The 20,307-nt window shown below is 48.0% G+C and overlaps 6 protein-coding genes and 2 non-coding genes across 8 annotated transcripts; 6 read left to right on the plus strand and 2 right to left on the minus strand.

Moving 5' to 3' along the window:
• The first annotated feature begins 5,306 nt into the window (after positions 1-5,306).
• Positions 5,307-7,277, plus strand: QC764_401847 (uncharacterized protein). Its single transcript, XM_062946468.1, has 4 exons — positions 5,307-5,579; positions 5,648-6,618; positions 6,677-6,970; positions 7,027-7,277. The coding sequence occupies exons 1-4, from the start codon at positions 5,540-5,542 to the stop codon at positions 7,201-7,203; spliced, it is 1,482 nt and encodes a 493-aa protein (XP_062800069.1). The 5' UTR covers positions 5,307-5,539; the 3' UTR covers positions 7,204-7,277.
• Positions 7,278-9,734: 2,457 nt separating this feature from the next.
• On the minus strand, positions 9,735-11,012 carry QC764_401850 (uncharacterized protein; the record flags this gene model as incomplete). The annotated part of the gene is made up of 4 exons (XM_062946469.1): positions 9,735-9,815; positions 9,873-10,155; positions 10,222-10,547; positions 10,626-11,012. 4 exons carry the CDS (start codon positions 11,010-11,012, stop codon positions 9,735-9,737), a joined length of 1,077 nt encoding a protein of 358 aa, XP_062800070.1.
• A 202-nt stretch (positions 11,013-11,214) lies between these two features.
• On the minus strand, positions 11,215-12,978 carry QC764_401860 (uncharacterized protein). The gene is made up of 2 exons (XM_062946470.1): positions 12,595-12,978; positions 11,215-12,537 (listed from the first exon to the last, which is right to left on the minus strand). Exons 1-2 carry the CDS (start codon positions 12,924-12,926, stop codon positions 11,316-11,318), a joined length of 1,554 nt encoding a protein of 517 aa, XP_062800071.1. The 5' UTR covers positions 12,927-12,978; the 3' UTR covers positions 11,215-11,315.
• Positions 12,979-13,301: 323 nt separating this feature from the next.
• QC764_401870 (uncharacterized protein) lies at positions 13,302-14,514 on the plus strand. The gene is made up of 2 exons (XM_062946471.1): positions 13,302-14,270; positions 14,334-14,514. The coding sequence occupies exons 1-2, from the start codon at positions 13,607-13,609 to the stop codon at positions 14,456-14,458; spliced, it is 789 nt and encodes a 262-aa protein (XP_062800072.1). The 5' UTR covers positions 13,302-13,606; the 3' UTR covers positions 14,459-14,514.
• A 186-nt stretch (positions 14,515-14,700) lies between these two features.
• On the plus strand, positions 14,701-14,786 carry QC764_0062100. The gene has a single exon. It is a non-coding gene; the product is annotated as a tRNA-Asp (tRNA).
• Positions 14,787-14,906: 120 nt separating this feature from the next.
• On the plus strand, positions 14,907-14,993 carry QC764_0062110. The gene has a single exon. It is a non-coding gene; the product is annotated as a tRNA-Arg (tRNA).
• Positions 14,994-15,251: 258 nt separating this feature from the next.
• Positions 15,252-16,348, plus strand: QC764_401880 (uncharacterized protein; the record flags this gene model as incomplete). The annotated part of the gene is made up of 2 exons (XM_062946472.1): positions 15,252-15,544; positions 15,606-16,348. Exons 1-2 carry the CDS (start codon positions 15,508-15,510, stop codon positions 16,346-16,348), a joined length of 780 nt encoding a protein of 259 aa, XP_062800073.1. The 5' UTR covers positions 15,252-15,507.
• Positions 16,349-17,105: 757 nt separating this feature from the next.
• TRP2_1 (anthranilate synthase component 1) lies at positions 17,106-18,982 on the plus strand (the record flags this gene model as incomplete). Its single annotated transcript, XM_062946473.1, has 3 exons — positions 17,106-17,272; positions 17,363-17,445; positions 17,508-18,982. The coding sequence occupies 3 exons, from the start codon at positions 17,106-17,108 to the stop codon at positions 18,980-18,982; spliced, it is 1,725 nt and encodes a 574-aa protein (XP_062800074.1).
• Positions 18,983-20,307: the final 1,325 nt, after the last annotated feature.

The following is a 20,307-nucleotide window of genomic DNA, read 5'->3' on the forward strand; positions in this document are numbered from 1 at the left end:
TTTTATTATTAATTAAATACTTTTAAAGCTTTTTTAATTATAAATAGCTACTATCCCTCTAATCGATATTTAGGTTATAGTCTTTATATTATAGTTACCTTAAGATTATATTTTTCGAGGGTCCTATATTTATAATATTAAATATAATTAATATCGTTTTTCTTTCGACTATAATATTTAAAAGTAATATTTTCTTATAAACTTTTTACGTGGGAAATAGACCTTATATAACTATTTATTCTTTCTTTTTCTTTTATAATATACGGGCCTAATATACGAACTATAACGAAATTAAATTCGTTTTCGTACTATTATTTATTAATATTATTACTTAAAGATCCCTTTATTATATAGTAACTTAAAGGCATTTATCTTTTTTACTTCCTTTTTATATAGTAACGACCTCGCTAATAAACGCCGAGTTATTATCCTATACCTTTACTTTACGTTAATACTTTCGAAAATATCGTTCGTAGTCCGTTAAAGGTTAACGGCCCCCGCAAAGGGCCGCGAGTCGTTTTTTAAACGGTTATATCGTTTAAAAACGTTTTTTTACCCCGGGTTATTTAATAATATAAAGTCTTTTAATTATACCTACCTAGCTTCCTCCTATTTTCCGTCTTTAATATTTTTTTATATTTATACTTAATAATAGTTCTTTTACTTAATTTTAGGCGTTTTAGCTTAATAATATTATTTAACTTTCTTCCGTAAGTATATAACGTAGTCTAAGCTTAGATACTATCTTAATATTACTTTCTTTTACGAACGTACGTTATTATTTATATTCTAACCGTTTATATATTCGACGTAATACTTTATATACCTTAATATAATTTATATAATCTAAAAGCTATCCTTTAATTTTACCGGGTTTTAAACCTTTTATAAAATATAATCGTTTAGGTCCTTCTATTAGGCTTTTTTCTATCGGGCTATAATCCTTCTAATTAACTATAGTTTACCCTCCTTACTTACCTTATATACCGGTTAATAGCCGTATAACGACTTACTCTAATAGTATTTTATATATCCGTATATAATATATTAAAACTAAAATACTTTCTAATACTCCGGATATTTAAAATAAAGCTATACCGTATTTCTCTTATAAGGTATATATTATATAGGTATTAATATATTTTTTAGTAACTTCGCGATTTTAATATTAATAACCTTCCTACTTTTTTAATACTTTTCTTAACTTTTATATAAAAGCTTTATAAACTATAATATATCCTATAAAATAGTAATTCCGTATTTATTATATTACCTCTTTAATATTATTTACTTAGTAAGTCCTTACGTAAGACCTTTATCTTTAACGACTTTTATAATAACTTCCGTAATAATCTATACTAATTAATCCTATAATATTTATATTTAAAAATCTCTTTCCTTATATTCCGCCTTTAGCCTTTTTAAGGCTTCCTTTACCTCCTAAAACTCTATATTTTCTTATCCGGCGTACTAGTTAGAGTTTTCTTCGGAGCTTACCGCTCCGCCTTATTAATACCTAATAGCTATTACTTTTATAACCTTCGGTCCTTTCGATATAATAATTAATATAATCTCCTTTTTCTATCCGAACTATTTAAATACTTTATAATCCTTTTTAAAATATCTTACTTTACCGTAATTAAAATACTTAAAATTATTTTTACCTTAGCCCTAGCCTTATAGCCTTTATTATTATATAGCGTCGACGTTTATCGGTCCCGAGTATATAATACCGAAGTAATTAATATTAAAGTATTTTCGCTTACGTTTATTATTAAAATAATTATTATTAAAATATCCTTTATAGTTATTACCGTAAGTATCCCTATTATAATTTCTTTTCTCTATACGACGCTCGAATTACCGATCGTCGATCTATATAGCTATAGCGATATATTTATCGATAGTATCGGGTTTTAACTCTTTATATAATTTATCCTTTACCTTTTCCTTAAGATTATAATAAAAAAATTATATTAATTTTTTATTATTAATAGTATTACGTAGGTTATCGATTTTAAATTAAGCCGCGTAGTTAGCTACTAAACGTATTTAACGTAAGTTTAAAAGCCTCCTTTATACGTACTTTACTTTATTATACTCCTTAAATACCTCCTTAAGCTTAGCTTTAAAGGTATAGTAACTCTCGAAATACTTTATAGTAATTTTCTTTTAATATTCCCGCTTTTACTTATAATAATCGTCGAGGATAGGCTCGAATTACGCGAAAGCCTTATCCTTAAACCTAGTAACCGCGAAAATTACTTTCGACTTTTCGTTAATAAACTAGTTTAAATATTAACGAAAATAGGTTTTAAGCTAGATTAAGAACCCTCTAAGCTCGGCTTTTTTTCCTCTATAGCGTTCCGGTACTAGGAATTTAATAGTTAACTTAAACGTAATCGAGATAACGAAAATCTATTCCCGGGTTTACTAAGCCTCGTCCTCGAGTTCTTTAAAACGCTTAATAACCTACTTTACGGTAAAAGGTATATATTTAGAAGGTCCCTCGGTATCTAGGCTAGGCGGGACGCTTCTTATTTAAATATTTTTAGGTCCGGCTATAGTAATAAAAAGACGCCTTTAACTTATTTATAATAGAGTTAAAGTAAATATATAACGTATAACGAACCTTTATCCAGAACCTCTAAAAGGGACATTAGTTAAAAGCACTTCTAAATAATCTTAGTCCGGTATAGCTAAATAATATATAATAATAGCTTATCTCTATTATAATAGTCTAAATACTAATAATTATAACTTATATTATATACTACGGAACTATCTATCTACGCTAGCCAGTTCCTCCGTATATATAGACCCGTGGACCGTGGACCGTTGACTTATAGACGGTCCTCGGTCCGCTCCTGATTGGCCGATGCCGGACCGTGGACCGTGAGCCCCACCGCGGTCCCCGGTCCCCATCTTATTAGTCCGTTGCCCTTCTGGACCGTGAGCCCCGCTCGACGGTGCGGTCCAGTCTTGATTGGTCCCTCGTGGCCCCACTGTCTTCCAGAACCGTGACAGCCTCCGGAAGCAATCCGAGGTCCCGGAAGGCCGAGCGCTAAGGCCGGTGCCCTGCAGTAGTCAAACGGTAGCGGCAACGTGGCCTGCAGTGGTCAAACGGTAGCAGCAACGTGGCCTGTAACCTTATATTTGGATAGCGCATTTAGCGGGCGTTCGGGCCCGGGAAACGCGCGTTCAGGCCCGGAACGGAATCACCCTCGGGGAGCAAGTAATAGGCCGATGGCCTATAAGACCTCTGCCTCACACCCTATCCACTGTGGTATTTTTTTAGTCTATAAGGTTCAATCAATATACTGGTTCACCACACTCATCAGTGCCTCACAAGCCTATGTTATAGTGATTCTCTTCTATATATTACAGGGCGCCGCCCCTGTAATCCTCCTTCCTTCAGTGCCACGGCAACTGTCGAATGCTGCAGTCAAAGTCTTCTTCGCTCTCAGTGTACTGCGCCGATAGCTATTTGAGCCTATATTTACAGGCCTCAATAGCACCTACTTCAACATATAATTATATTAGAAAATAGTTAAATTAATAATAACCTTACCGTTAATTAGTTTAAAGAGGTCTTTATATTTAGGATTAAACTTAAGGATCTATTAAAACCCCGTCTTTTTATTTATAAAAGCTATAGCTTATATACTATTAACGACTTTATAATCCGGTACTATAAAAATAATATTTACTTTCTTTTTTTACCCCCCTATTACTTTTACGTCCTTTAACCCCTTAATATTAATTACTTTTCTAGTATAAAGAAAGCGTATAAGAGGCTTATAGCTATAAACGACGCCCTTATTAACTATATATTTAACGGTAAGGTCGACTTAGTCCGGCTATATAACTTTGCCCGTAAGCAGGGCTTTAGGAAAGAGAATATTACCGGCGGCTGGCGTAGGATAAGATTATGGCTTATACGTAGGCGTAAACCGCTCTTTTCAAGCTAGGTGGTAATCCCTGTGGTGCCCTTGGATCTCTCTTTAAAAACACCTACTTTCTATACCGTGGGGGATTCCTAAGTGGCCAAGAAGTTCAGGGACCTACTTAAGAACCATACACCGGCCAGAAAACGGCTTGCGGCAAGGACTCTCACCAGTACTATACTCACACTGAGATCTGAGGCATCTATCTATAAAGCTGATGCGGTAAGGTACTAATAGAACGCCTAGAAGGCCCAGGAAGTAAGAAAAAGGCGTAAGTTAAATAGAGAAGACTCGAATTCCAAGTTTGTGAGGCTCTGTGATCTGGAAGAGGCCCGCATTGAAGGGAGGGTGGTGGAGGAAGAGGTGGTAGCCAAGGAGGATGTGGAGCAGCCAGAGCCAGCCCAGCCTGTGCGGCGCAGCGCACGTCATCGGGTTCAAACCAGGCGCAAGCGAGAAGCAGATGCAATGTCTGACTCTGACAGTGGTTGAACTACATTTTGGTATAACTCCATAGAAATTGACCCAATATTAGTCTTGTTGTGGCCAGTGTGAGCATTCAGGGTAATCTCAACAAGGTTGTGTGGCTGGTGTGGTGGTGGTGGACCAGATCCACATGTGGTCCATTTCCTGGTCATCCAACCTACCCCTCTACATCCTCATCCTCGCTCCCTATATCCCAACCAAGCAGGCTCCTCCGGGCGATCCTGCTCCGCTACGGCATCTAACACCTGCAGTTGCCTAGTTGTATAATCGGACAACTTCAACTACACTGCTCGTGATGGTGTCTCGCCATAGATCCTGCTGCAGTCGAAGGGCTTCTCGAACATCAGCCCGTCGAGTGTCTTCACCCAGGAGACGGCTACGTAGGAGAGGCCAGAAGCGAACTCTGGTGCTAAGATATCGCAGGCAATCTTGTCGAGAGTGATGTCCTATGACTTGTGGACAGTCATTGCGTAGCTCACCAATAAAGGAAACTGCTCTCTATAACAGAAGCTAGCGCTAATTATAAAATCCTACCGTACGCGAAGAATGGGAACCACCAGCTTCTCTCCTCTGCGGAGCTCCTCAAGTGGTGGGGTTGGCTCGGCACGGCTGATTCAGGGGTCTCAGGGGTATTGTCACCGCAGGGCAAACCACTGTGCCAAACTTGCTATGATTGCTATTAAAAGCTATAAGGGTTAGGGTTGAAATAACATGAACAGCAAAGAGGGTGGGGTGCGACTTGTTATTGCAACACCCTATAAGCGAGTCCGGAAACAGCAAAACGTTTTCCTCGACCAGAAAGAACAGTGTAAATCATGCTTTTGGCGGCTTGTTTTATGGTTGAACCAGGCCAAAGTCAATCTGATGCAGCCCTCCCTGGTTTCAACGCTCTGAACGAAGCCTAATCCCGGAACAGGAATGCGGCCAGGACCAAAAGGCGTATGGTTCGCAATAGTTGGTCGCAGAAAGCCATGGCATTGCTTGGCCAACACGATGCCCCTTTTAAGGGACGGTTCAAATACTACCAATGTGCGAGCTCGTGATGGAGATCGCGTCTCTGACTGCACACCACCAAAGTCTGGAGTCTCCATCTCCCACTCAACGTGACCATGAGGTGTTCTGGATGCTGTATCGCGTTTTTTGCTATTGGTACGTCGTCTCGAGGAAGCAGCTCACTCTCCTCCTCGTTGTACCCATTACTAACACATTTCCGACAGTGAGCGTGGTTGCCAACTTTTTGCTTTTGCTCACTTGTGTCTCTCACAACGTCAAAGACCTCGCCCTCTATCGCGTCAATGTCACCCGTCTGGCCGAGGACCTGCACAGTCAGGTGTTGAACAAAACAGAAGATACCTCGCCGAAAGATCTTCTTCACCCAAATTTACCAACTTATTGGTTGTGGGGGGTATCAGGCATCTGCGACGACTATCCCGACAAAGCAGTTTGTCGACGGAGGTTCTTGCCAACGCAAGATATCCTGACACTTGTCGAGCACTCCTTGACAAGCGGAACTGATGATGGCACCCATGATGAAACCATCAGCAAGGTCTTGACGACATGGAACAGCACACTCACCCACCTCGACTCCCCTGAACAGCATGATAGGGCAGCAAAATTCGCCGCTATATCCAAAGCTGGCGTCGCCATCATCATTGTCGTCATCATCTTGGATATTTTGCTGCTTGGTCCATCGCTTTGGTGGCATTCGAGCAAAAAGCGTCTGCCCCGTGTTTTCTATCTCATCTCCGCTGTCTACGGGATGATAGCGATGGGGGCGGGGATTGTGATGGCGGTCGCGTTGCCTCATGGTTTTCACGTGGCGGTCATTGCAAGAGAAACCGGGGTGATGACACTCATCATCCTGTTTGTCGGCGCCGGAATAAGGCTTGTTACAAGTCTCATTGGCTGCTGTTTTTCCTGTTTGGACTCAGACAGTTTAGGTCCGTCGAGACTGCCAGAGTGGTCAAGGCGAGGGGGAGTTGGGCAACGGCCGGTAGTGCGACGAGGGGTTAGATCCGAGATGACTCTTGCCAAGCAAGCTGTACGCCACGAGGAGAATAGGGTCAGGTCGGAGACACCCGAGAGTGACCGAGTCGAGGATAAAGAGGGAAGCAGGTTGAGGCCGAGGAAACCACTTGGTGATCAAGGGACGTACAACGAAAAGATTGGCTATCTTGGAGAGAAATGCGTATGTCCAGCCCCCAATCACTGTCCCCGTTGCATGTCAACTGACCTGAGCGGCTCAGATATTTGACCTTTTTAGCCTGCACAACCTACCCAACTGGTCCGGTGAGACAAACTGGACCAGCAGTCTACGCAGCCTTCAAAATCTGTTCGAAGATTTCCCAATCCACCAAGAGAAGCACCACGCTGATTTCACCTATCACGACACAACGGGGGCAATGCGTGAAGCGCTCCGTCAAGAGGGGGTGCGAGTCTCTCCTAGCTGGTCAAACAACACAAAGTATCACATAGAGGTCAAGACCACAGAGGGGAGATGTTGGGCACCGATGAAAGTGAGCGTCAATCAGACAAGGCTGGTAAGTGTCTACCTGGTTCCTCTCTCAGAGCTTGTGATGTTGACAGTTTTCTGCAGATGGAAAACTACGAGGGTGATGCGAACAATGTCTACATACTGGTCAGGGTGTTTGATGTGCGAGAGCGTCATGTGGGGTTGAGGTGGTTTCCCGAGCCTCGGCGGAGGGAGAATTTGAAGTTTAAAGGGCCGAAAGAGGGCTATTATGAGGTTATGACGAAGAATATTTACGTGTAAGGTAGTAGTGTTTTGTTGTTTGGCAGCAAGCTCTGGACAAAATACCTGGCTGCATGTCTTGGAAAAGTATAATGATTGTCAACCTACATCCTTTCGAAAGTAAATAGGCTTTAAAAGATAGCTGAAAGGCATAAGGAGAGAGATGGGGGCATATTGACTTTCTTTTGCAGTCACATGGTATGCAGTTCGGTGGCCAAAACATGAATTCGGATTTCTGTTTCTATCTATTCCAACCCAAGTGATTCTAAAGGGCCTTCCACAAGCCGTGCAAAGCAAAAGTAGTATAGAAAAAGCGGACCAGGAAAGAAGTAACGTTCCAAAATCTTCTAAAAGAACTGCCCAAACTGCCAAGATAATAGTTCCTTGCCAGCAAGTTCTATCGTCCACCTATCCTCAAGTCCCTCCAGACACTTGATGCTGGCCAGTCTGTCACAAGCTGAAGGACCCCCAAATTCCAAGGCCACCGAGAAGCTGATCAACACGAGCAACCCTGACCTCGTCGGACTTGACACTTGAATTACGAGAGGTTCACCACCTCCTCCCAACGCGCAAATCTTGGACCACCTGGAATTTGGCTCTAATAGAATTGTTGAACATCTCTACCCATGAATTCAAACTCTGGGTGAGAATTCAGCTGACAGACCCAGGCCACAACGAGCCATTGCGAAGTTACCAGCCTGGTCTCCTCGATGCTCGTAGGCGTTGCGAACGACGAATTTGACCCCCTGAATGTCGCGGCCCTGAACATTCTGGGAAGGCTTGCCATTGGGTGCCCAGCTCGCTTGATACAATGGCTGCTCCGGAAGTCTCCCCCACGACTCCCTTGGCTGGACGTTCGTTGTCACGCACATATACGACGACAACAAAAGTACCTAGTTCCTCATTGGGTTGGATATACCTCTGAGGCTGTACGATGAAGTGTCCATAGTTGCGAATGGAAACAGACTGCTGCGACATTTTCCCACATGTACTCGAAGTTTTGGCGTAGTGTGGTTGAAAGTGATGACGGGATGTGTATGTGAGAGGGCGATGGTTCTGTGGATATGCTGAGTGTCTTTGGAACCCTTCTCTTGGGTACTCTGGCTGGAATTGAATTCGAAGAGTATTTAAACAACTCGGGGAGTGGCCTTGGTGACCTGGACACTCGTGGCACAAACGCAGGAGACTTGCGGCCAAGATCAGGGGCGCCAAGGGGGTGGCGATGGATCAAGTTTCGTCGCAACAAACGGTCACGCAGGACTCTACCTACCTGGCAGCATGACCGCAACACCAGGTGCACGTCGGGCGGCTGAGACACAATGATTATGGCATTTATGAGATGAAAAGTATCTCGTAGTAAAATGGGAGCCGGGTTTCCAATACAGTAGACGCCCATAGCACCTGTTACAATGCCATCTGTAGTTTGCACGGCTGACTGCGATGCAACGCAACCTCCATCTGGACTCGGTCTGAGCCTTGAACACGCCCACATGCTCTGTCTGGAACGAACTCCAAACACCCAGAGGGACCTGGTGAACAAAAACTAAACTCCCATCAAACGAGCAGCCGCGTCAGTGACTGTCAGCTTTTACATTGAGACCATGTCATCACCGATGCGCGGCTGAGGCAGTGCGCCGTTATTCCTGCCTCCTTTCCCACCCTTACTGGAGGTCACAACCAATGTTGGCCTCGTTCTACAGCCCTCGTGAGATAGGGTTTCGACAACTGATTCAACGACGGTTGCCACCCAAGGGCAATGGGTACCGGGTAGCGTCAGCCACCCAGCAAGAATTTGCGCCACCGCGCCACGAGGCTTCCACCGTTGTGGTGTCCCAGCTTTCGCAATACCCCACAGATCACTTTAAACTCCAACGAGCATTGCTTTCCTACGCCAAGGATCTGCCTCAGCTGCTCAGCAGAAACCAACGTTTCTCTTTGTGCCTCAACTCCCCCCTGAACCCACCTCCCCTAGGCCGCCCGCAAGTCGGCTGCCGGCCGCTCCCCAGCCAGTCACTCCCCCATTATCAATACCCCCGACATTTCCGACACTTACAAGTCCATAAGTCGCACAAAACATTCATATTCATCGCCGCAGTACCACTGTGGCCTCCTCCAGCAATCAGATATCTCATCCACTTTATTGGTGGTCATGTTGCAACGAACTGTTTTGGGGAGGGTCAGACTTGTCTGGGAATCAACTAGTATAGTCTTTGGTCAGGGAGGAACAATGAAAATGGGGTACAACAGCGCAGAAGTTACAAGGGCTTGGAGGAGGGGGTGATAAGTGACGAGGATGAAGAGACGCTGTATTACAAGGATGAGAGTCAGGCTGTGGAGATGGAAACCTTTTACCAAAGTGGGGAGGCAAAAAAAGCAGGACGGTATGGGTTGACACCTTGATACGCCGATGGATTGTCATATCGCTCAAACATATCGATATATCCATGGTATAAGCCTGATCCCCCTCACTCTCTTATCACCCAAAGCCTCACGCTGAGATCAAAACATTAACCCAAAAGATACAACAACCAGACCCTCAAACAATCCACAAACTACGGCAACCACCAACCAAAACGCCTCTGATCCATGGTTCTCACCGCCAAACTATAACTCAGCAACATTCCAGGCCAGTCCTCACCATAAATCTTGAGAATAGCCTGCATATCCGCTACCGAAGGGCGGTTCCCAACACCCACCCTACCCTGAATCAAAGCCTGCAACCCTCTGACTTCAGCAATCTTCCCCTCCTCGTCCTCGGTCGCCGGCCGCAAAACTCGAACAAGACAAGAATCATTCATATTCATCTTGGTAATCATAACGTGCGCTGGAGATCCAGGGGGCGGCTCGAGTAGGCACTGCAGACGGACTTCTTCATGTTGCTCCTCCAGGCTGGTTCCATAGTTTGGACCAAATAGAAGCCGCATCTTTTCTGGCGTGTCCTGACCTGTGATAATGAGGCGGTATAGAGGCAAGCCAAAAACTGTATCAGCAACCATTGTTTTCCATAAAAGTCTGCAAGCGGACGGGAACGATGCGCACCCTATTCCACTACGTTTTGAACCGTCTTCAAGACAAAGCGATTTCATCAAATCTCGGGCCTCCGGGTCGTTAGGCACCTTTGTAGTGTAATAGTCATGGGCGTCGAGCTTTGGAAGAGGGACGGTAGCAGGTGAAGCGGTGGCAGCAGGTGCGCGACATGTTTCCTTGTGCACTATCCAGTACGCCCTCTGGCACTCTCTCGAGTGATACCACGCCCGGCCGCACTGCGCACACCGTTTGAGCGCTTCGAAAAACGACGCCTGACCCATCCGGCAGCCATGACACCTTGTAGAATCGCCCAGTTTAACCGGCTCTCGAAAAACCATCTCCAACGCCGGAGTGAGCGGGAGAAAGAAATCCTCTCGGCGCTTCTCCAAGATCACCCGCTCTTTCGGCGTGCAGACGCCCACTTTGCAAAGCGCCGGTGTCACGCCGTGCTTATTCAGCTCATCTTCGATCGCCTGCGCCATCTCGGGTTCCAAGGTGGACCATGAGCCAGGTAAGAGGGCCGTAGCTTTAGGGTTGAATCCCTCGGGTATGAGAAAGGCGTCCAAGAGATGGGGAACCGTCGCTTCAGCTTTCCCTTGTGTTGTTGGCATTGAAAGTATTTGACACGGGCTGGCCTGCTTCATAAAATCAATCTCTGGGTTGACGGCTATAAGAATGTCGGAGGGGTTCTTGATCTCAACATGGCAGACGCCAAAAACCCAGTGGTTGCGACCAAACAGGTTGGGTAACTCCATATCCGCCGGGCCCGGGAGGTTGTTGAACGAGCGAACCTTTTCCTCCATAATTTCTGTGTGTGTGATGATAAGTAGCGGTCGGTCGTTCTGGCAAATGAGGGATGAAGCACTGCTCTCGTAGTCAATGACTTTGCAGCGAAACTGTTGATCAACTAAGCGAACAAGGCAACTGGAGAAGAACTGAAGCTGAAGGCAAACAGGCCCAGAGTGTCGAAAGCTCCCGGAAGGAGCAGACAGTTATTCGGTGACGGCAGTTTGAAACTTGGATGTCATGGTCCATATGCGCTACTGCCAGTTCGGAAAGTGCGCTGTACAGAGCAGGAAGGATGGTGCAATGATTGTGAATCGCTATCACTCCCTAAACACCTCCAACCTCGCCCTTCCCGTCATCAGGGTGCAAAGCCAGAGGCCATCAATAACCAAAACATCAAGGAAGCTAAACACTAGACTACCGCCAAACACAAAACTGTGGTACGTCCAAGCATTGCCTTCATCCAGCTCCTTGACTTGACATACAATAGCCCAAGGTAAGACATACAAAAGGTTGCTAACAAGACTCTGGTACAAGTACCACTTGGGCCTTGTAGCAAGCAAAACAGTGGCCAGTTGAGTAGACGCTGCATAAAAGATGTAGCACCAGTCTATCGTGCGCCACATGTACGCCGTCACCTCTGCAACCTCGTCTGAAGCACTCAAATACTTTGCAAATGACCCAGCACCCCAGATGGAGAGGGAAATCGCCAGCGGGATCTCCACGAGTATGGCCAGCCCAAAGGATGTCAGGGCTGGCTTCACAACCCTGAATATCGCAGGCTTAAATGCCACTTTTCCAGGTCTGCGTGTCGTTGTCCCAATCTCTCGTCTCCACGCACCCCACCGGTGACCAACAAAGGCGAGAGCTGTGGCTTCCAGAGACTGAACTGGTACCATGACAAGACCCCATCGAATGGTATTAAACACGCCCCAAGCAGTGGCGTAGGTAGACCCCATGGACACAATATTACTTACCAACCAGAGGTAGAGCGCATTTCTAACGGCAGACTCAATAAGCGTGAGAATGCCTGGACGGATGAGAACAGCCAGTGCCCTCACGCTTGGCGCTATCGTTTCCTGCGCCTTGTATTGTGGCCAGCTGGTCCTCCAGAGAAAATAGACCAAGCCACAAATCGCGGCAGCCATGTTGCACGCCAGCTGAATGCCGGCCTGCATGTTTACGGTCGGTGTGTGGTTGCCAACGTGAAAAGTTGAAATGAGGAGAAGGTCCAAAATGATGTTGATGCCAAACTTGGCACTACTGATGACCAACGGAACATCGGGCTTGTCTAGGGCGCGCGTGGCAGATGCAACAGCTGTCTCGAGAGCCGAGCTGAGGGCAGAAAAGGCGCTGATACGGATGTACGTGAGGCTAACGCCGCGAACTTCGATTGGAACGAAGCCCTTGGCAAAGGTGGAGGCACCACCGAGGAGGGCGAGACTCATGATCAGGCCGAGAAAAGTCTGGAAGAGGATGAGGGTGTGCGAGAGTGAGAGTCGGGCGGCAAGAGAGCGAGAAGATTTGTCCCCAATGATGACCCTTGAGGTATGTTAGCATTCAGTTCCCAGGCATAAGGGAACAAAAGGGCAAAGGTACCAAGCAGCTCGCGGTAGCCCTTCATTGAGCACCTCGGCAAGAACTCCAATGTATGTATACACATCGGTTGTGACAACCATGCTGCGGTCGATGTTGGCGACCCATAGTTTGGAAAGTGTGCCGTAAAGAGCAGGAAGAATGAACGAGGCTGTGTTGAAAACCAGTGCACCAGCGTAAAAACTTCGAAAGTCGTTCTGAAGCAGCGATTCATCTTGAAGGTGGCGGCCGTCGTCACTGTCTCCGCGGTTGTTGTCCGAGGGCGAGGCCCGATTTTCTTGGGCTACCATTCTGTAATCCAGTCGATTCCGGAGATGATGGAGAAGGAATGACATGGCCCAGTTGAAGTGGCGAACACCTTCCTTCTGATAAGTTTTCCATCTGTTGAGGAAAGGTGCGCCATCGAGCGGGGTATGCTGCAGGCTGTTGAATTTCAGGTTAGGTAACGAGGACAGTGCCAAAAGTTGACCAGTAGACAGTCTCGGACGCGGTAGGCCTCAAGGCATCATGGGATCATTTCGACTCCATAGCATTGCTTGCATTGGTCTCTTCTCAATATATGCCCTGAAGGGGATTAGTCATACTGAAGAAAGGTACCTAACTACACGAAAGGGTTGGGATGATACCTATCAAGGACATTTTCTGCATAGCTGAAAGTTGGTTGGTTTACCCTCTCTTGACGGTATTAACTGACATTTCGGATGATATGAAGCATATTGATAGATTTGAGACGTTTTAGTAGAGATGAATGTCATCCGTTATGTTTAGTTGGGTGATGCTTTGTTATCGAAGTAATTCTGAAGAACAATATCATCTCAACCCCAAGTTCTTGACTTGGCGGAAACTTGAACTGCTGCATCGGGAGCAGGAGCAACGGGAGCAACTGAAAGGTCAGCGACTCTCCACACGTGATGCCGTCTCATAAAGAACGATTGCTCTTGATACGGCGCACCTTCCTCCAAATGAGAACTCCACCAAAGATACGGCCGTCTCGCTTCTCCACGGGTTTGGTACTATGGATCTTGAGGTGCCCACGGGTCATCGCGGCCGCAAATCCTGCCTTGGCCAGTTGGTATTTATACGTCTTCAACGATCCTTCTCCCTCTCAGCCCATCATCGCTTTGCAACCCAACAAACCGTCTTCCCAACTCTCGCCATGTATCTCGCGACCACCCTCGCCTTGCTCCTCAGCAGCATCAGTACTGTGACCGCCAGCCGGTCCTGGGTCGTAACTGCGCAAGACTACGGCAATGCCACTTTCGTCACCGGCGTTGATGATGTCTCGGAGCAATTCAAGATTCAATGGGTCGAAGGCGGCAACCCCTCCGATGTCATCATTGGCCACATCCCCGGCGGCGGCCTTGAGGCTAGGGATGACAAGATGTCTACTGTCACGGTCGAGACGATATTCGTTGTGGACACGGCTACCAGCTACTCCTCCACAGCCACCACCATAGTCAGCACCCTCGTGGGTGAGTCCCCGAGCCCGGCCGGGGCCACCCAAGCACCCAACACCGTTCCCAAATGGGCTCTAGACGTGTTCACACAAGGTGACACCTGGTGTCCCCGTGGTGTCTACTCCACCATCTCGCTCCTCCGGTACGGGACATTCTGTCTCAAGACGCCAGCCGGCACCACCAGCGCAAGAATTCCACAAGGCATGATGGGCGGATGCAGCAGTAAGTTTGCCTTGTTTTCCCCGCAAGAGAATATCTTTCCAGTTGACTGACCATAATATGCAGCTACCTTATTCCAAGACGAGAACTGCTCCGTTGGCCCCGTTCACATCGAGGACGAAGAGATGTGTATGCGGTTGCGCGGTAGCAGCGGTGTTGTCGAGCTCAAGTCATTCGTCGTTGCTTGCTAGATAGCAAGGGAAGTGATGCAAGTCAAGGATCATAAAATGGTTTCTGGAAGATAGACATGGATAGCAGTAGAGAATCTAGCCCACTTCATTCATGGCGTTTTTGTCGATTCGTGCCCAGTATTTTATGACCCAGGTGTTAAGTCAGCCCACAACAAGTTCTTTAATCGCAAGGTAACTCAAGACCTTGTCAACAAAACGTGAAGTAAAAAGGAAAGCTTTTTTGCAGCAAAAGAACATGTGGACTCTCCCGCCGGGAATTGAACCCGGGTCTCGAGCGTTGACGTCTGAAGATGACAAGCTCACATACTGACCACTATACTACGGAAGACTTACAGATGTTGTCACCTGTCGTAGCTGTGTGAGGTGCCGGAAGCTGGGCCAAAGACGTCTAGGCCTGTGGGCGTTGCGTGGAAAAGAAAGATAAGGGTGGAGGCAAGAGGTGCAAAAACGATCCGCCCAGGGGTCGAACCTGGAACCTCCTGATTATTTGATTGGGTAATCGTAGTCAGACGCGCTGCCATTACGCCAGCGGACCTTGGAACTTGGATGCATCGGTGGACAGGGTATGGCCTTATGATAGGATATGGAAACTCGATGAAGCTGAAAATAGATGTCAAAAACAACTTGAATAAACATGCCGAAAATGGACATATTTTTCATGAACAGTTACAAAAGGGCATTTTTGTGGGGCCGGACTTTGGCGGACTTTGCGTTGTGTAACAAGACACAAGTGCTTTGCTGACAACTGCCGCCCAGTATGGTTTGGCGCACCCTTTCTCTATCCCCATGAAGACGCAGTTAAGACACCATCTCGGACCGTGAAACAAGTGACACCGATCGCATGTTTCCAGAATATCTCAATCATGGAAATTAACACTAAGGCCGGTAATCCCGCTCTCTGATGGGATCACGATGATCGTTGATGGATGAGAGTTGTGTATAAAAGGGGCCTTGGTCTCGTGAGATCTTGTGTGGTATGAACTCGACATCATCACACACCGAGCACATCACCAGTATCTCTCAGCTACTCTCATCAAATCAAACTCAAAATGGCCTCCACCGACAAGACCATCGTTCTCATCACCGGTTAGTCCCCCTCTATCACTGTCCCCTTTTTGAACTTTGCCAAATTAACTCAGCAAAACAGGCGCCAACAGCGGCATCGGTCTCGAAACCATCGTCACCATCTCCAAGTTCTCCCCTAATTACCACCTCCTCCTCGCCGCCCGCTCCCTCGACAAAGGCAACGCCGCCCTCGCCAAAATCCAAGCCGAGCACGGCGCTGCTCTCCTATCCCCCGTCTCAGTCGTCACGTTGGACGTCACCTCCCTCCCCACTATCGAAACCACCGCATCATACATCGAATCCACCTTTGGCCGCCTCGACGTCCTGATCCAAAACGCGGGCGTCATCGTCTACCGCCCTTGCTCCACCCTCGAAAACCTCCGCGAGACGTTTGAAACAAACACCTTTGGCCCGAAGGTCCTGACAGACGCAATGCTGCCGCTGCTGAAAAAGTCGAGGAACGCGCGCGTAATTTATGTGAGCTCGGTGCAGGGGAGTATCACTTTCAAGCTGGACCCGGAGTACGAGTACAAACACACGAGGGGGATCGAATACAGGATGAGCAAGGCTGCGCTGAATATGCTGGCGGCTTGCGACCGGTATGACTTTCGGGAGTGGGGCGGGAGGGTGACTGCTTTTAATCCTGGGTTTTGCGTGACCAACTTGACTGGGGAGGAGGGCAGGAAGCAGAGGGTGGAGGCGGGGGCTAGGTCGGCGGAGGATCCGGCAAGGGCTTTGCTTGAGGTGTTGGAGGGGAAGAGGGACGGGGATGCGTGGGAGGAGAATGGGATGTTGGATTTGGATGGGGGGGTTATTCCTTGGTGATTGAGCGAGTAGGCGGCGGGGATTCTTTTGTGGTGAGGCTAGAATTGGCAGCGGGTGAAGCTTGCCTGGTTGGGTAATGGTCGTTATGGAGGGTCTCCTTTGAGTGCTTTCTGAGTCTACAAAGTGTTTAGTAGAAGTTCATTTTTCGAATGGTACCTAGTGCAAAGAGAAAGCTCCGCATTGAGGGAGTAATCTGAGGCGTGTGAAGTGCAAGTGAAGGTAGGTGCCATTACAGATGAGTCATGAATTTCCTTTACATTTCAGGAAGTGAGAAATTAACTGCTCTGTGAAAGAAGTCAAGTATTGAAGATACGGAAAAAGGCAGCTGTAACAATTGCATTTTTTCTCCTCTGGCGGGGAGAAACAGTGGACAATTGTTAAACTTGTTGATGTTGATGAGAAACCAAAAACTCTCCATTGGTGCAAATGAGCTCTGATGGCACCGACTTATGCAGCTATACATAATGTTATGCTGGGGTGTGCTGTAGGGTTTGGGTTAGACGTGCTCTCTTCGAAGAACCCCACCATCAATATGAGCCCACCATGAGTCACCGAAGTCGGATGGTGGGGGCGGGCGGTGAGCAGCCAAAATCTCAATCTGGCCAGCTTTGTCCACTGCTGCTTGGCTCTTGGTGACAACGGCCGAGGGTCCATTGCTGCCAATCACTGACACCCCCTGGTTCGCTGGAGATTCTCTTGTACTAGGATTCGATATTGATATCTCACTCAAGATCACCAACCACCTGCCCAATTCTCGATGGCTTCCACCGCGAAACTCGACATCCGGCCATCCGCCGAAGAGGCCCGCTCTGTTTTTGAGCAGGCCCGCCAAGCCAGTCCACGGCCAACCCTCCTTCCCGTTTGCTACTCAGTTCCCTCGGACCTGTTGACGCCATCTGCCATCTACCTCAAGCTCTCCAACGGGTACGTGATGCATGCGAACGATTGAGTGGAGCTGTGTCAATTGAGTCGGTTGGAATAAGTCATTGAACCAGTTCTGATATGACAACACAGTGCCACCACTGAGTATTCATTCCTTCTCGAGAGCGCCACCGGTAGCACTGGGACGATTGGCCGTTATAGTTTCATCGGTGCCAGTGAGTTTGAGCCGGCCACAAGGTGACACTTCGCCATGTTTAACTTCTGACACGATCGATAGATCCCAGAAAAGTGCTGGCCACCGGCCCCGGATATGAAGATGTCGGCGACCCCCTCCGTGCTCTTGAGAGTACTCTCGGTCAGGACCGTGTTCTCAGCATCCCATCACTGAGACTCCCCAGTCTGACCGGAGGTGCTGTCGGGTACTTGTCCTATGACTGCATCAGGTACTTTGAGCCCAAGACGGCCAGAGTTCTCAAGGACAACCTACAGATCCCCGAGGCGCTCTTTATGCTTTTTGACACCATCGTCGCCTTTGACCACTTTTACCAGACCGTTACCATTGTGACTCACATGAGACTACCAGACACCGTCGGGGATGAGTTCCAAGCTGCCTACGACGAGGCCGCTGCCACAATCAAGTCTACTCTGGACCTTATTCAACAGAACGAGATTCCTCTTCCACCCGCGACACCCAGCAAGCCGGCCTCGGAGCAGCAATATTCATCAAACGTTGGCCGTCATGGCTATGAGACCTTTGTCACTGAGCTCAAAAAGCACATCATCAAAGGCGACATCATTCAGGCTGTCCCATCACAACGCTTTTCCCGAAGCACCAGCCTGCATCCATTCAACATCTATCGCACATTGCGGTCCCTGAACCCATCCCCCTATCTCTTCTTCCTGTCTTGCTCCGACTTCCACATTATCGGCGCTTCACCAGAATGTCTTATGAAGACAGACGGCTACGCTGACCTTCCTGAAGACGAAAGATTTGGCTACTCTGCGCAAGACGCCCTTTCCCGCCCGAAGATTGTCAACCATGCCATCGCAGGCACCATCAAGCGCGGCGCCAACCCCGCCGAGGATGATGAACTTGCCGCCATTCTCCAAAACAGCACCAAGGATCGCGCCGAACACGTCATGCTTGTTGATTTGGCCCGCAACGACGTCAACCGCGTTTGCCACCCCTCTACTGTCAAGGTTGACCGCCTCATGCGCATTGACCGTTTCTCTCATGTTCAGCATCTGACGTCAGAGGTATCGGGACTGCTGAGGCCAGAATGCACACGCTGGGATGCCATGCGCAGCATCTTCCCCGCTGGCACTGTCTCTGGCGCTCCCAAGATCAAGGCTATGGAGCTGATCTACGACTTGGAGAAGGAGAAGAGAGGCATTTACGCCGGCGCTACCGGATGGTTCGCCTACGATGTAGTCCGTTCCCTGGGAGAGGGCAAGGGGTTTAAGCTGGATGAGGGGCAGATGGATACTTGCATTGCCATCCGTACCATGCTTGTCAAGAAGGGTGTCGCCTATCTCCAGGCCGGTGGCGGTATTGTCTTTGACAGCGAAAAGACCGAGGAGTGGATGGAAACTATGAACAAGTTGGCGGCTAACCTCAGGTGTATCGAGCAGGCTGAGAAGTACTATGGTGATGGAGCCGGCACGAAGTCGGTTCAGGACATCATCGACGACGAGAGGAGAAAGGGAGATGAGTATTACTCCAGCCTTCAAACCACCAGCGCTGGGGCTTAAGTATTAAACAGTCTAAAGAGGTAGACAAGAATGCTCACGATACTGCCTTCTCAGCTGTTACATCAGGACCTCGCTACTTGTTACTCATAAAGCGTGACACAACCCCCCCGCCACAGAAATAGTTAGTATCACTTTTGCAGACTTGCTTTAGTTGAACCCCCCGTTTTGCACGCCTGGTCATCCTGTCGATAGGAAAGCAACTCCATCCCCTCGCTCTCCTCCAAGCCGTAAAGTGTTTCTGTGTCATCGTCACACACGGGCCCCTCCTCCCCGTCTTCCGCCAACTCCCGAGTGCCTCTCTGCTCCTCCTCATCATGTGCATTTCTTGTTCGGCCCCGAGATTTGTTCCAATCGATCCCCACACACGTCTGACCCTCGCCGAAGCAATTTCTGGCGATGGTTGTAGCGCCCATGAAAAACAGAAAAAGAAACAACAGTACAGGCCAGAGTAAGATTTGGACGAGGGCGACGAGCCAGGTTAGACACCAGAGGCAACCGTCTTTTCTGAGGAGGGGGAACGACGAGATGATTTGGCGGTGGGCGGTGGGGAGGGCGAAGAGGAGGAAGAAGGTGAGGGTGTAGTAGAGGAAGGTGAGGATTGAGAACCAGGGGATGGTATTAGTGGTTGTGATGTGGTAGTGGTGGGTGGGTTGCATTTTTGTACGGTATGGAGAGGTGGTTGTGTAGAGAAGGATGGTGAGGTTGGGGAGGGGGAGGGGGGGGGGGGGGGGGGAGGTTGGATGTATGGTTTTGTTTGGTGAACTAGCCGAGAGGATCGTCCTGAGGATTCGGTGAACACGTGCCGGAGAGAGCGATGAATAAGAATGGGAGGTACCAAGCTGGATGCAGTGTCGATCAGAGCAACACAGCCAGGGTGTACCGTAGTTGTTATGCGAGTTCTTTCTTGGCTCAGTCCGACATGTTTCAGTGCTGGGTAGGTAGGCTAGGTGGACGAAGAGGGCGAATAGGGTGAAGAAAGCGTGAACTCAAGATCACAGACTGCCTGGGTATCTTCTCCATTGAAGCCATAGAGTGTTTCTGCATCATCGTCAGGCACCGCCCCCGCCCCGTCATCTAGCAGATGGCTCCTCTGCTCCTCTTCATCATATGGATCCCGCTTTTTTCGTTTCAAATATCCGCTCAGGTCAAATCCCATGCAAGTCTGTCCCTCGGCGAAGCAATAGTTCATGATCGTTTCCCACTTGGTGCTCAATAGAAGGACAGTCAAATACACCGGCCACAGGTACAACGCAAGGACGGTCATTGGCCAGGAGAGAAGCCAAAGGCAGCCGTCTTTCTCGATGAAGGGGAGCCACTTGATGATT

The sequence above is a fragment of the Podospora pseudoanserina genome, chromosome 4, assembly GCF_035222485.1.
Source record: "Podospora pseudoanserina strain CBS 124.78 chromosome 4, whole genome shotgun sequence".
Taxonomy (NCBI): Eukaryota; Fungi; Ascomycota; class Sordariomycetes; order Sordariales; family Podosporaceae; genus Podospora; species Podospora pseudoanserina.

Coding starts and splice junctions, on each gene's coding strand:
- QC764_401847 (XM_062946468.1), top strand. CDS start 5,540: ATGAGGTGTTCTGGATGCTGTATCGCGTTTTTTGCTATTG. Junction 5,580..5,647: donor TATCGCGTTTTTTGCTATTG/GTACGTCGTCTC, acceptor CATTTCCGACAG/TGAGCGTGGTTGCCAACTTT. Junction 6,619..6,676: donor GCTATCTTGGAGAGAAATGC/GTATGTCCAGCC, acceptor TGAGCGGCTCAG/ATATTTGACCTTTTTAGCCT.
- QC764_401860 (XM_062946470.1), bottom strand. CDS start 12,926: ATGTCATTCCTTCTCCATCATCTCCGGAATCGACTGGATTACAGAATG. Junction 12,538..12,594: donor GGGCTACCGCGAGCTGCTTG/GTACCTTTGCCC, acceptor ACATACCTCAAG/GGTCATCATTGGGGACAAAT.
- QC764_401870 (XM_062946471.1), top strand. CDS start 13,607: ATGGATCTTGAGGTGCCCACGGGTCATCGCGGCCGCAAATCCTGCCTT. Junction 14,271..14,333: donor CATGATGGGCGGATGCAGCA/GTAAGTTTGCCT, acceptor CATAATATGCAG/CTACCTTATTCCAAGACGAG.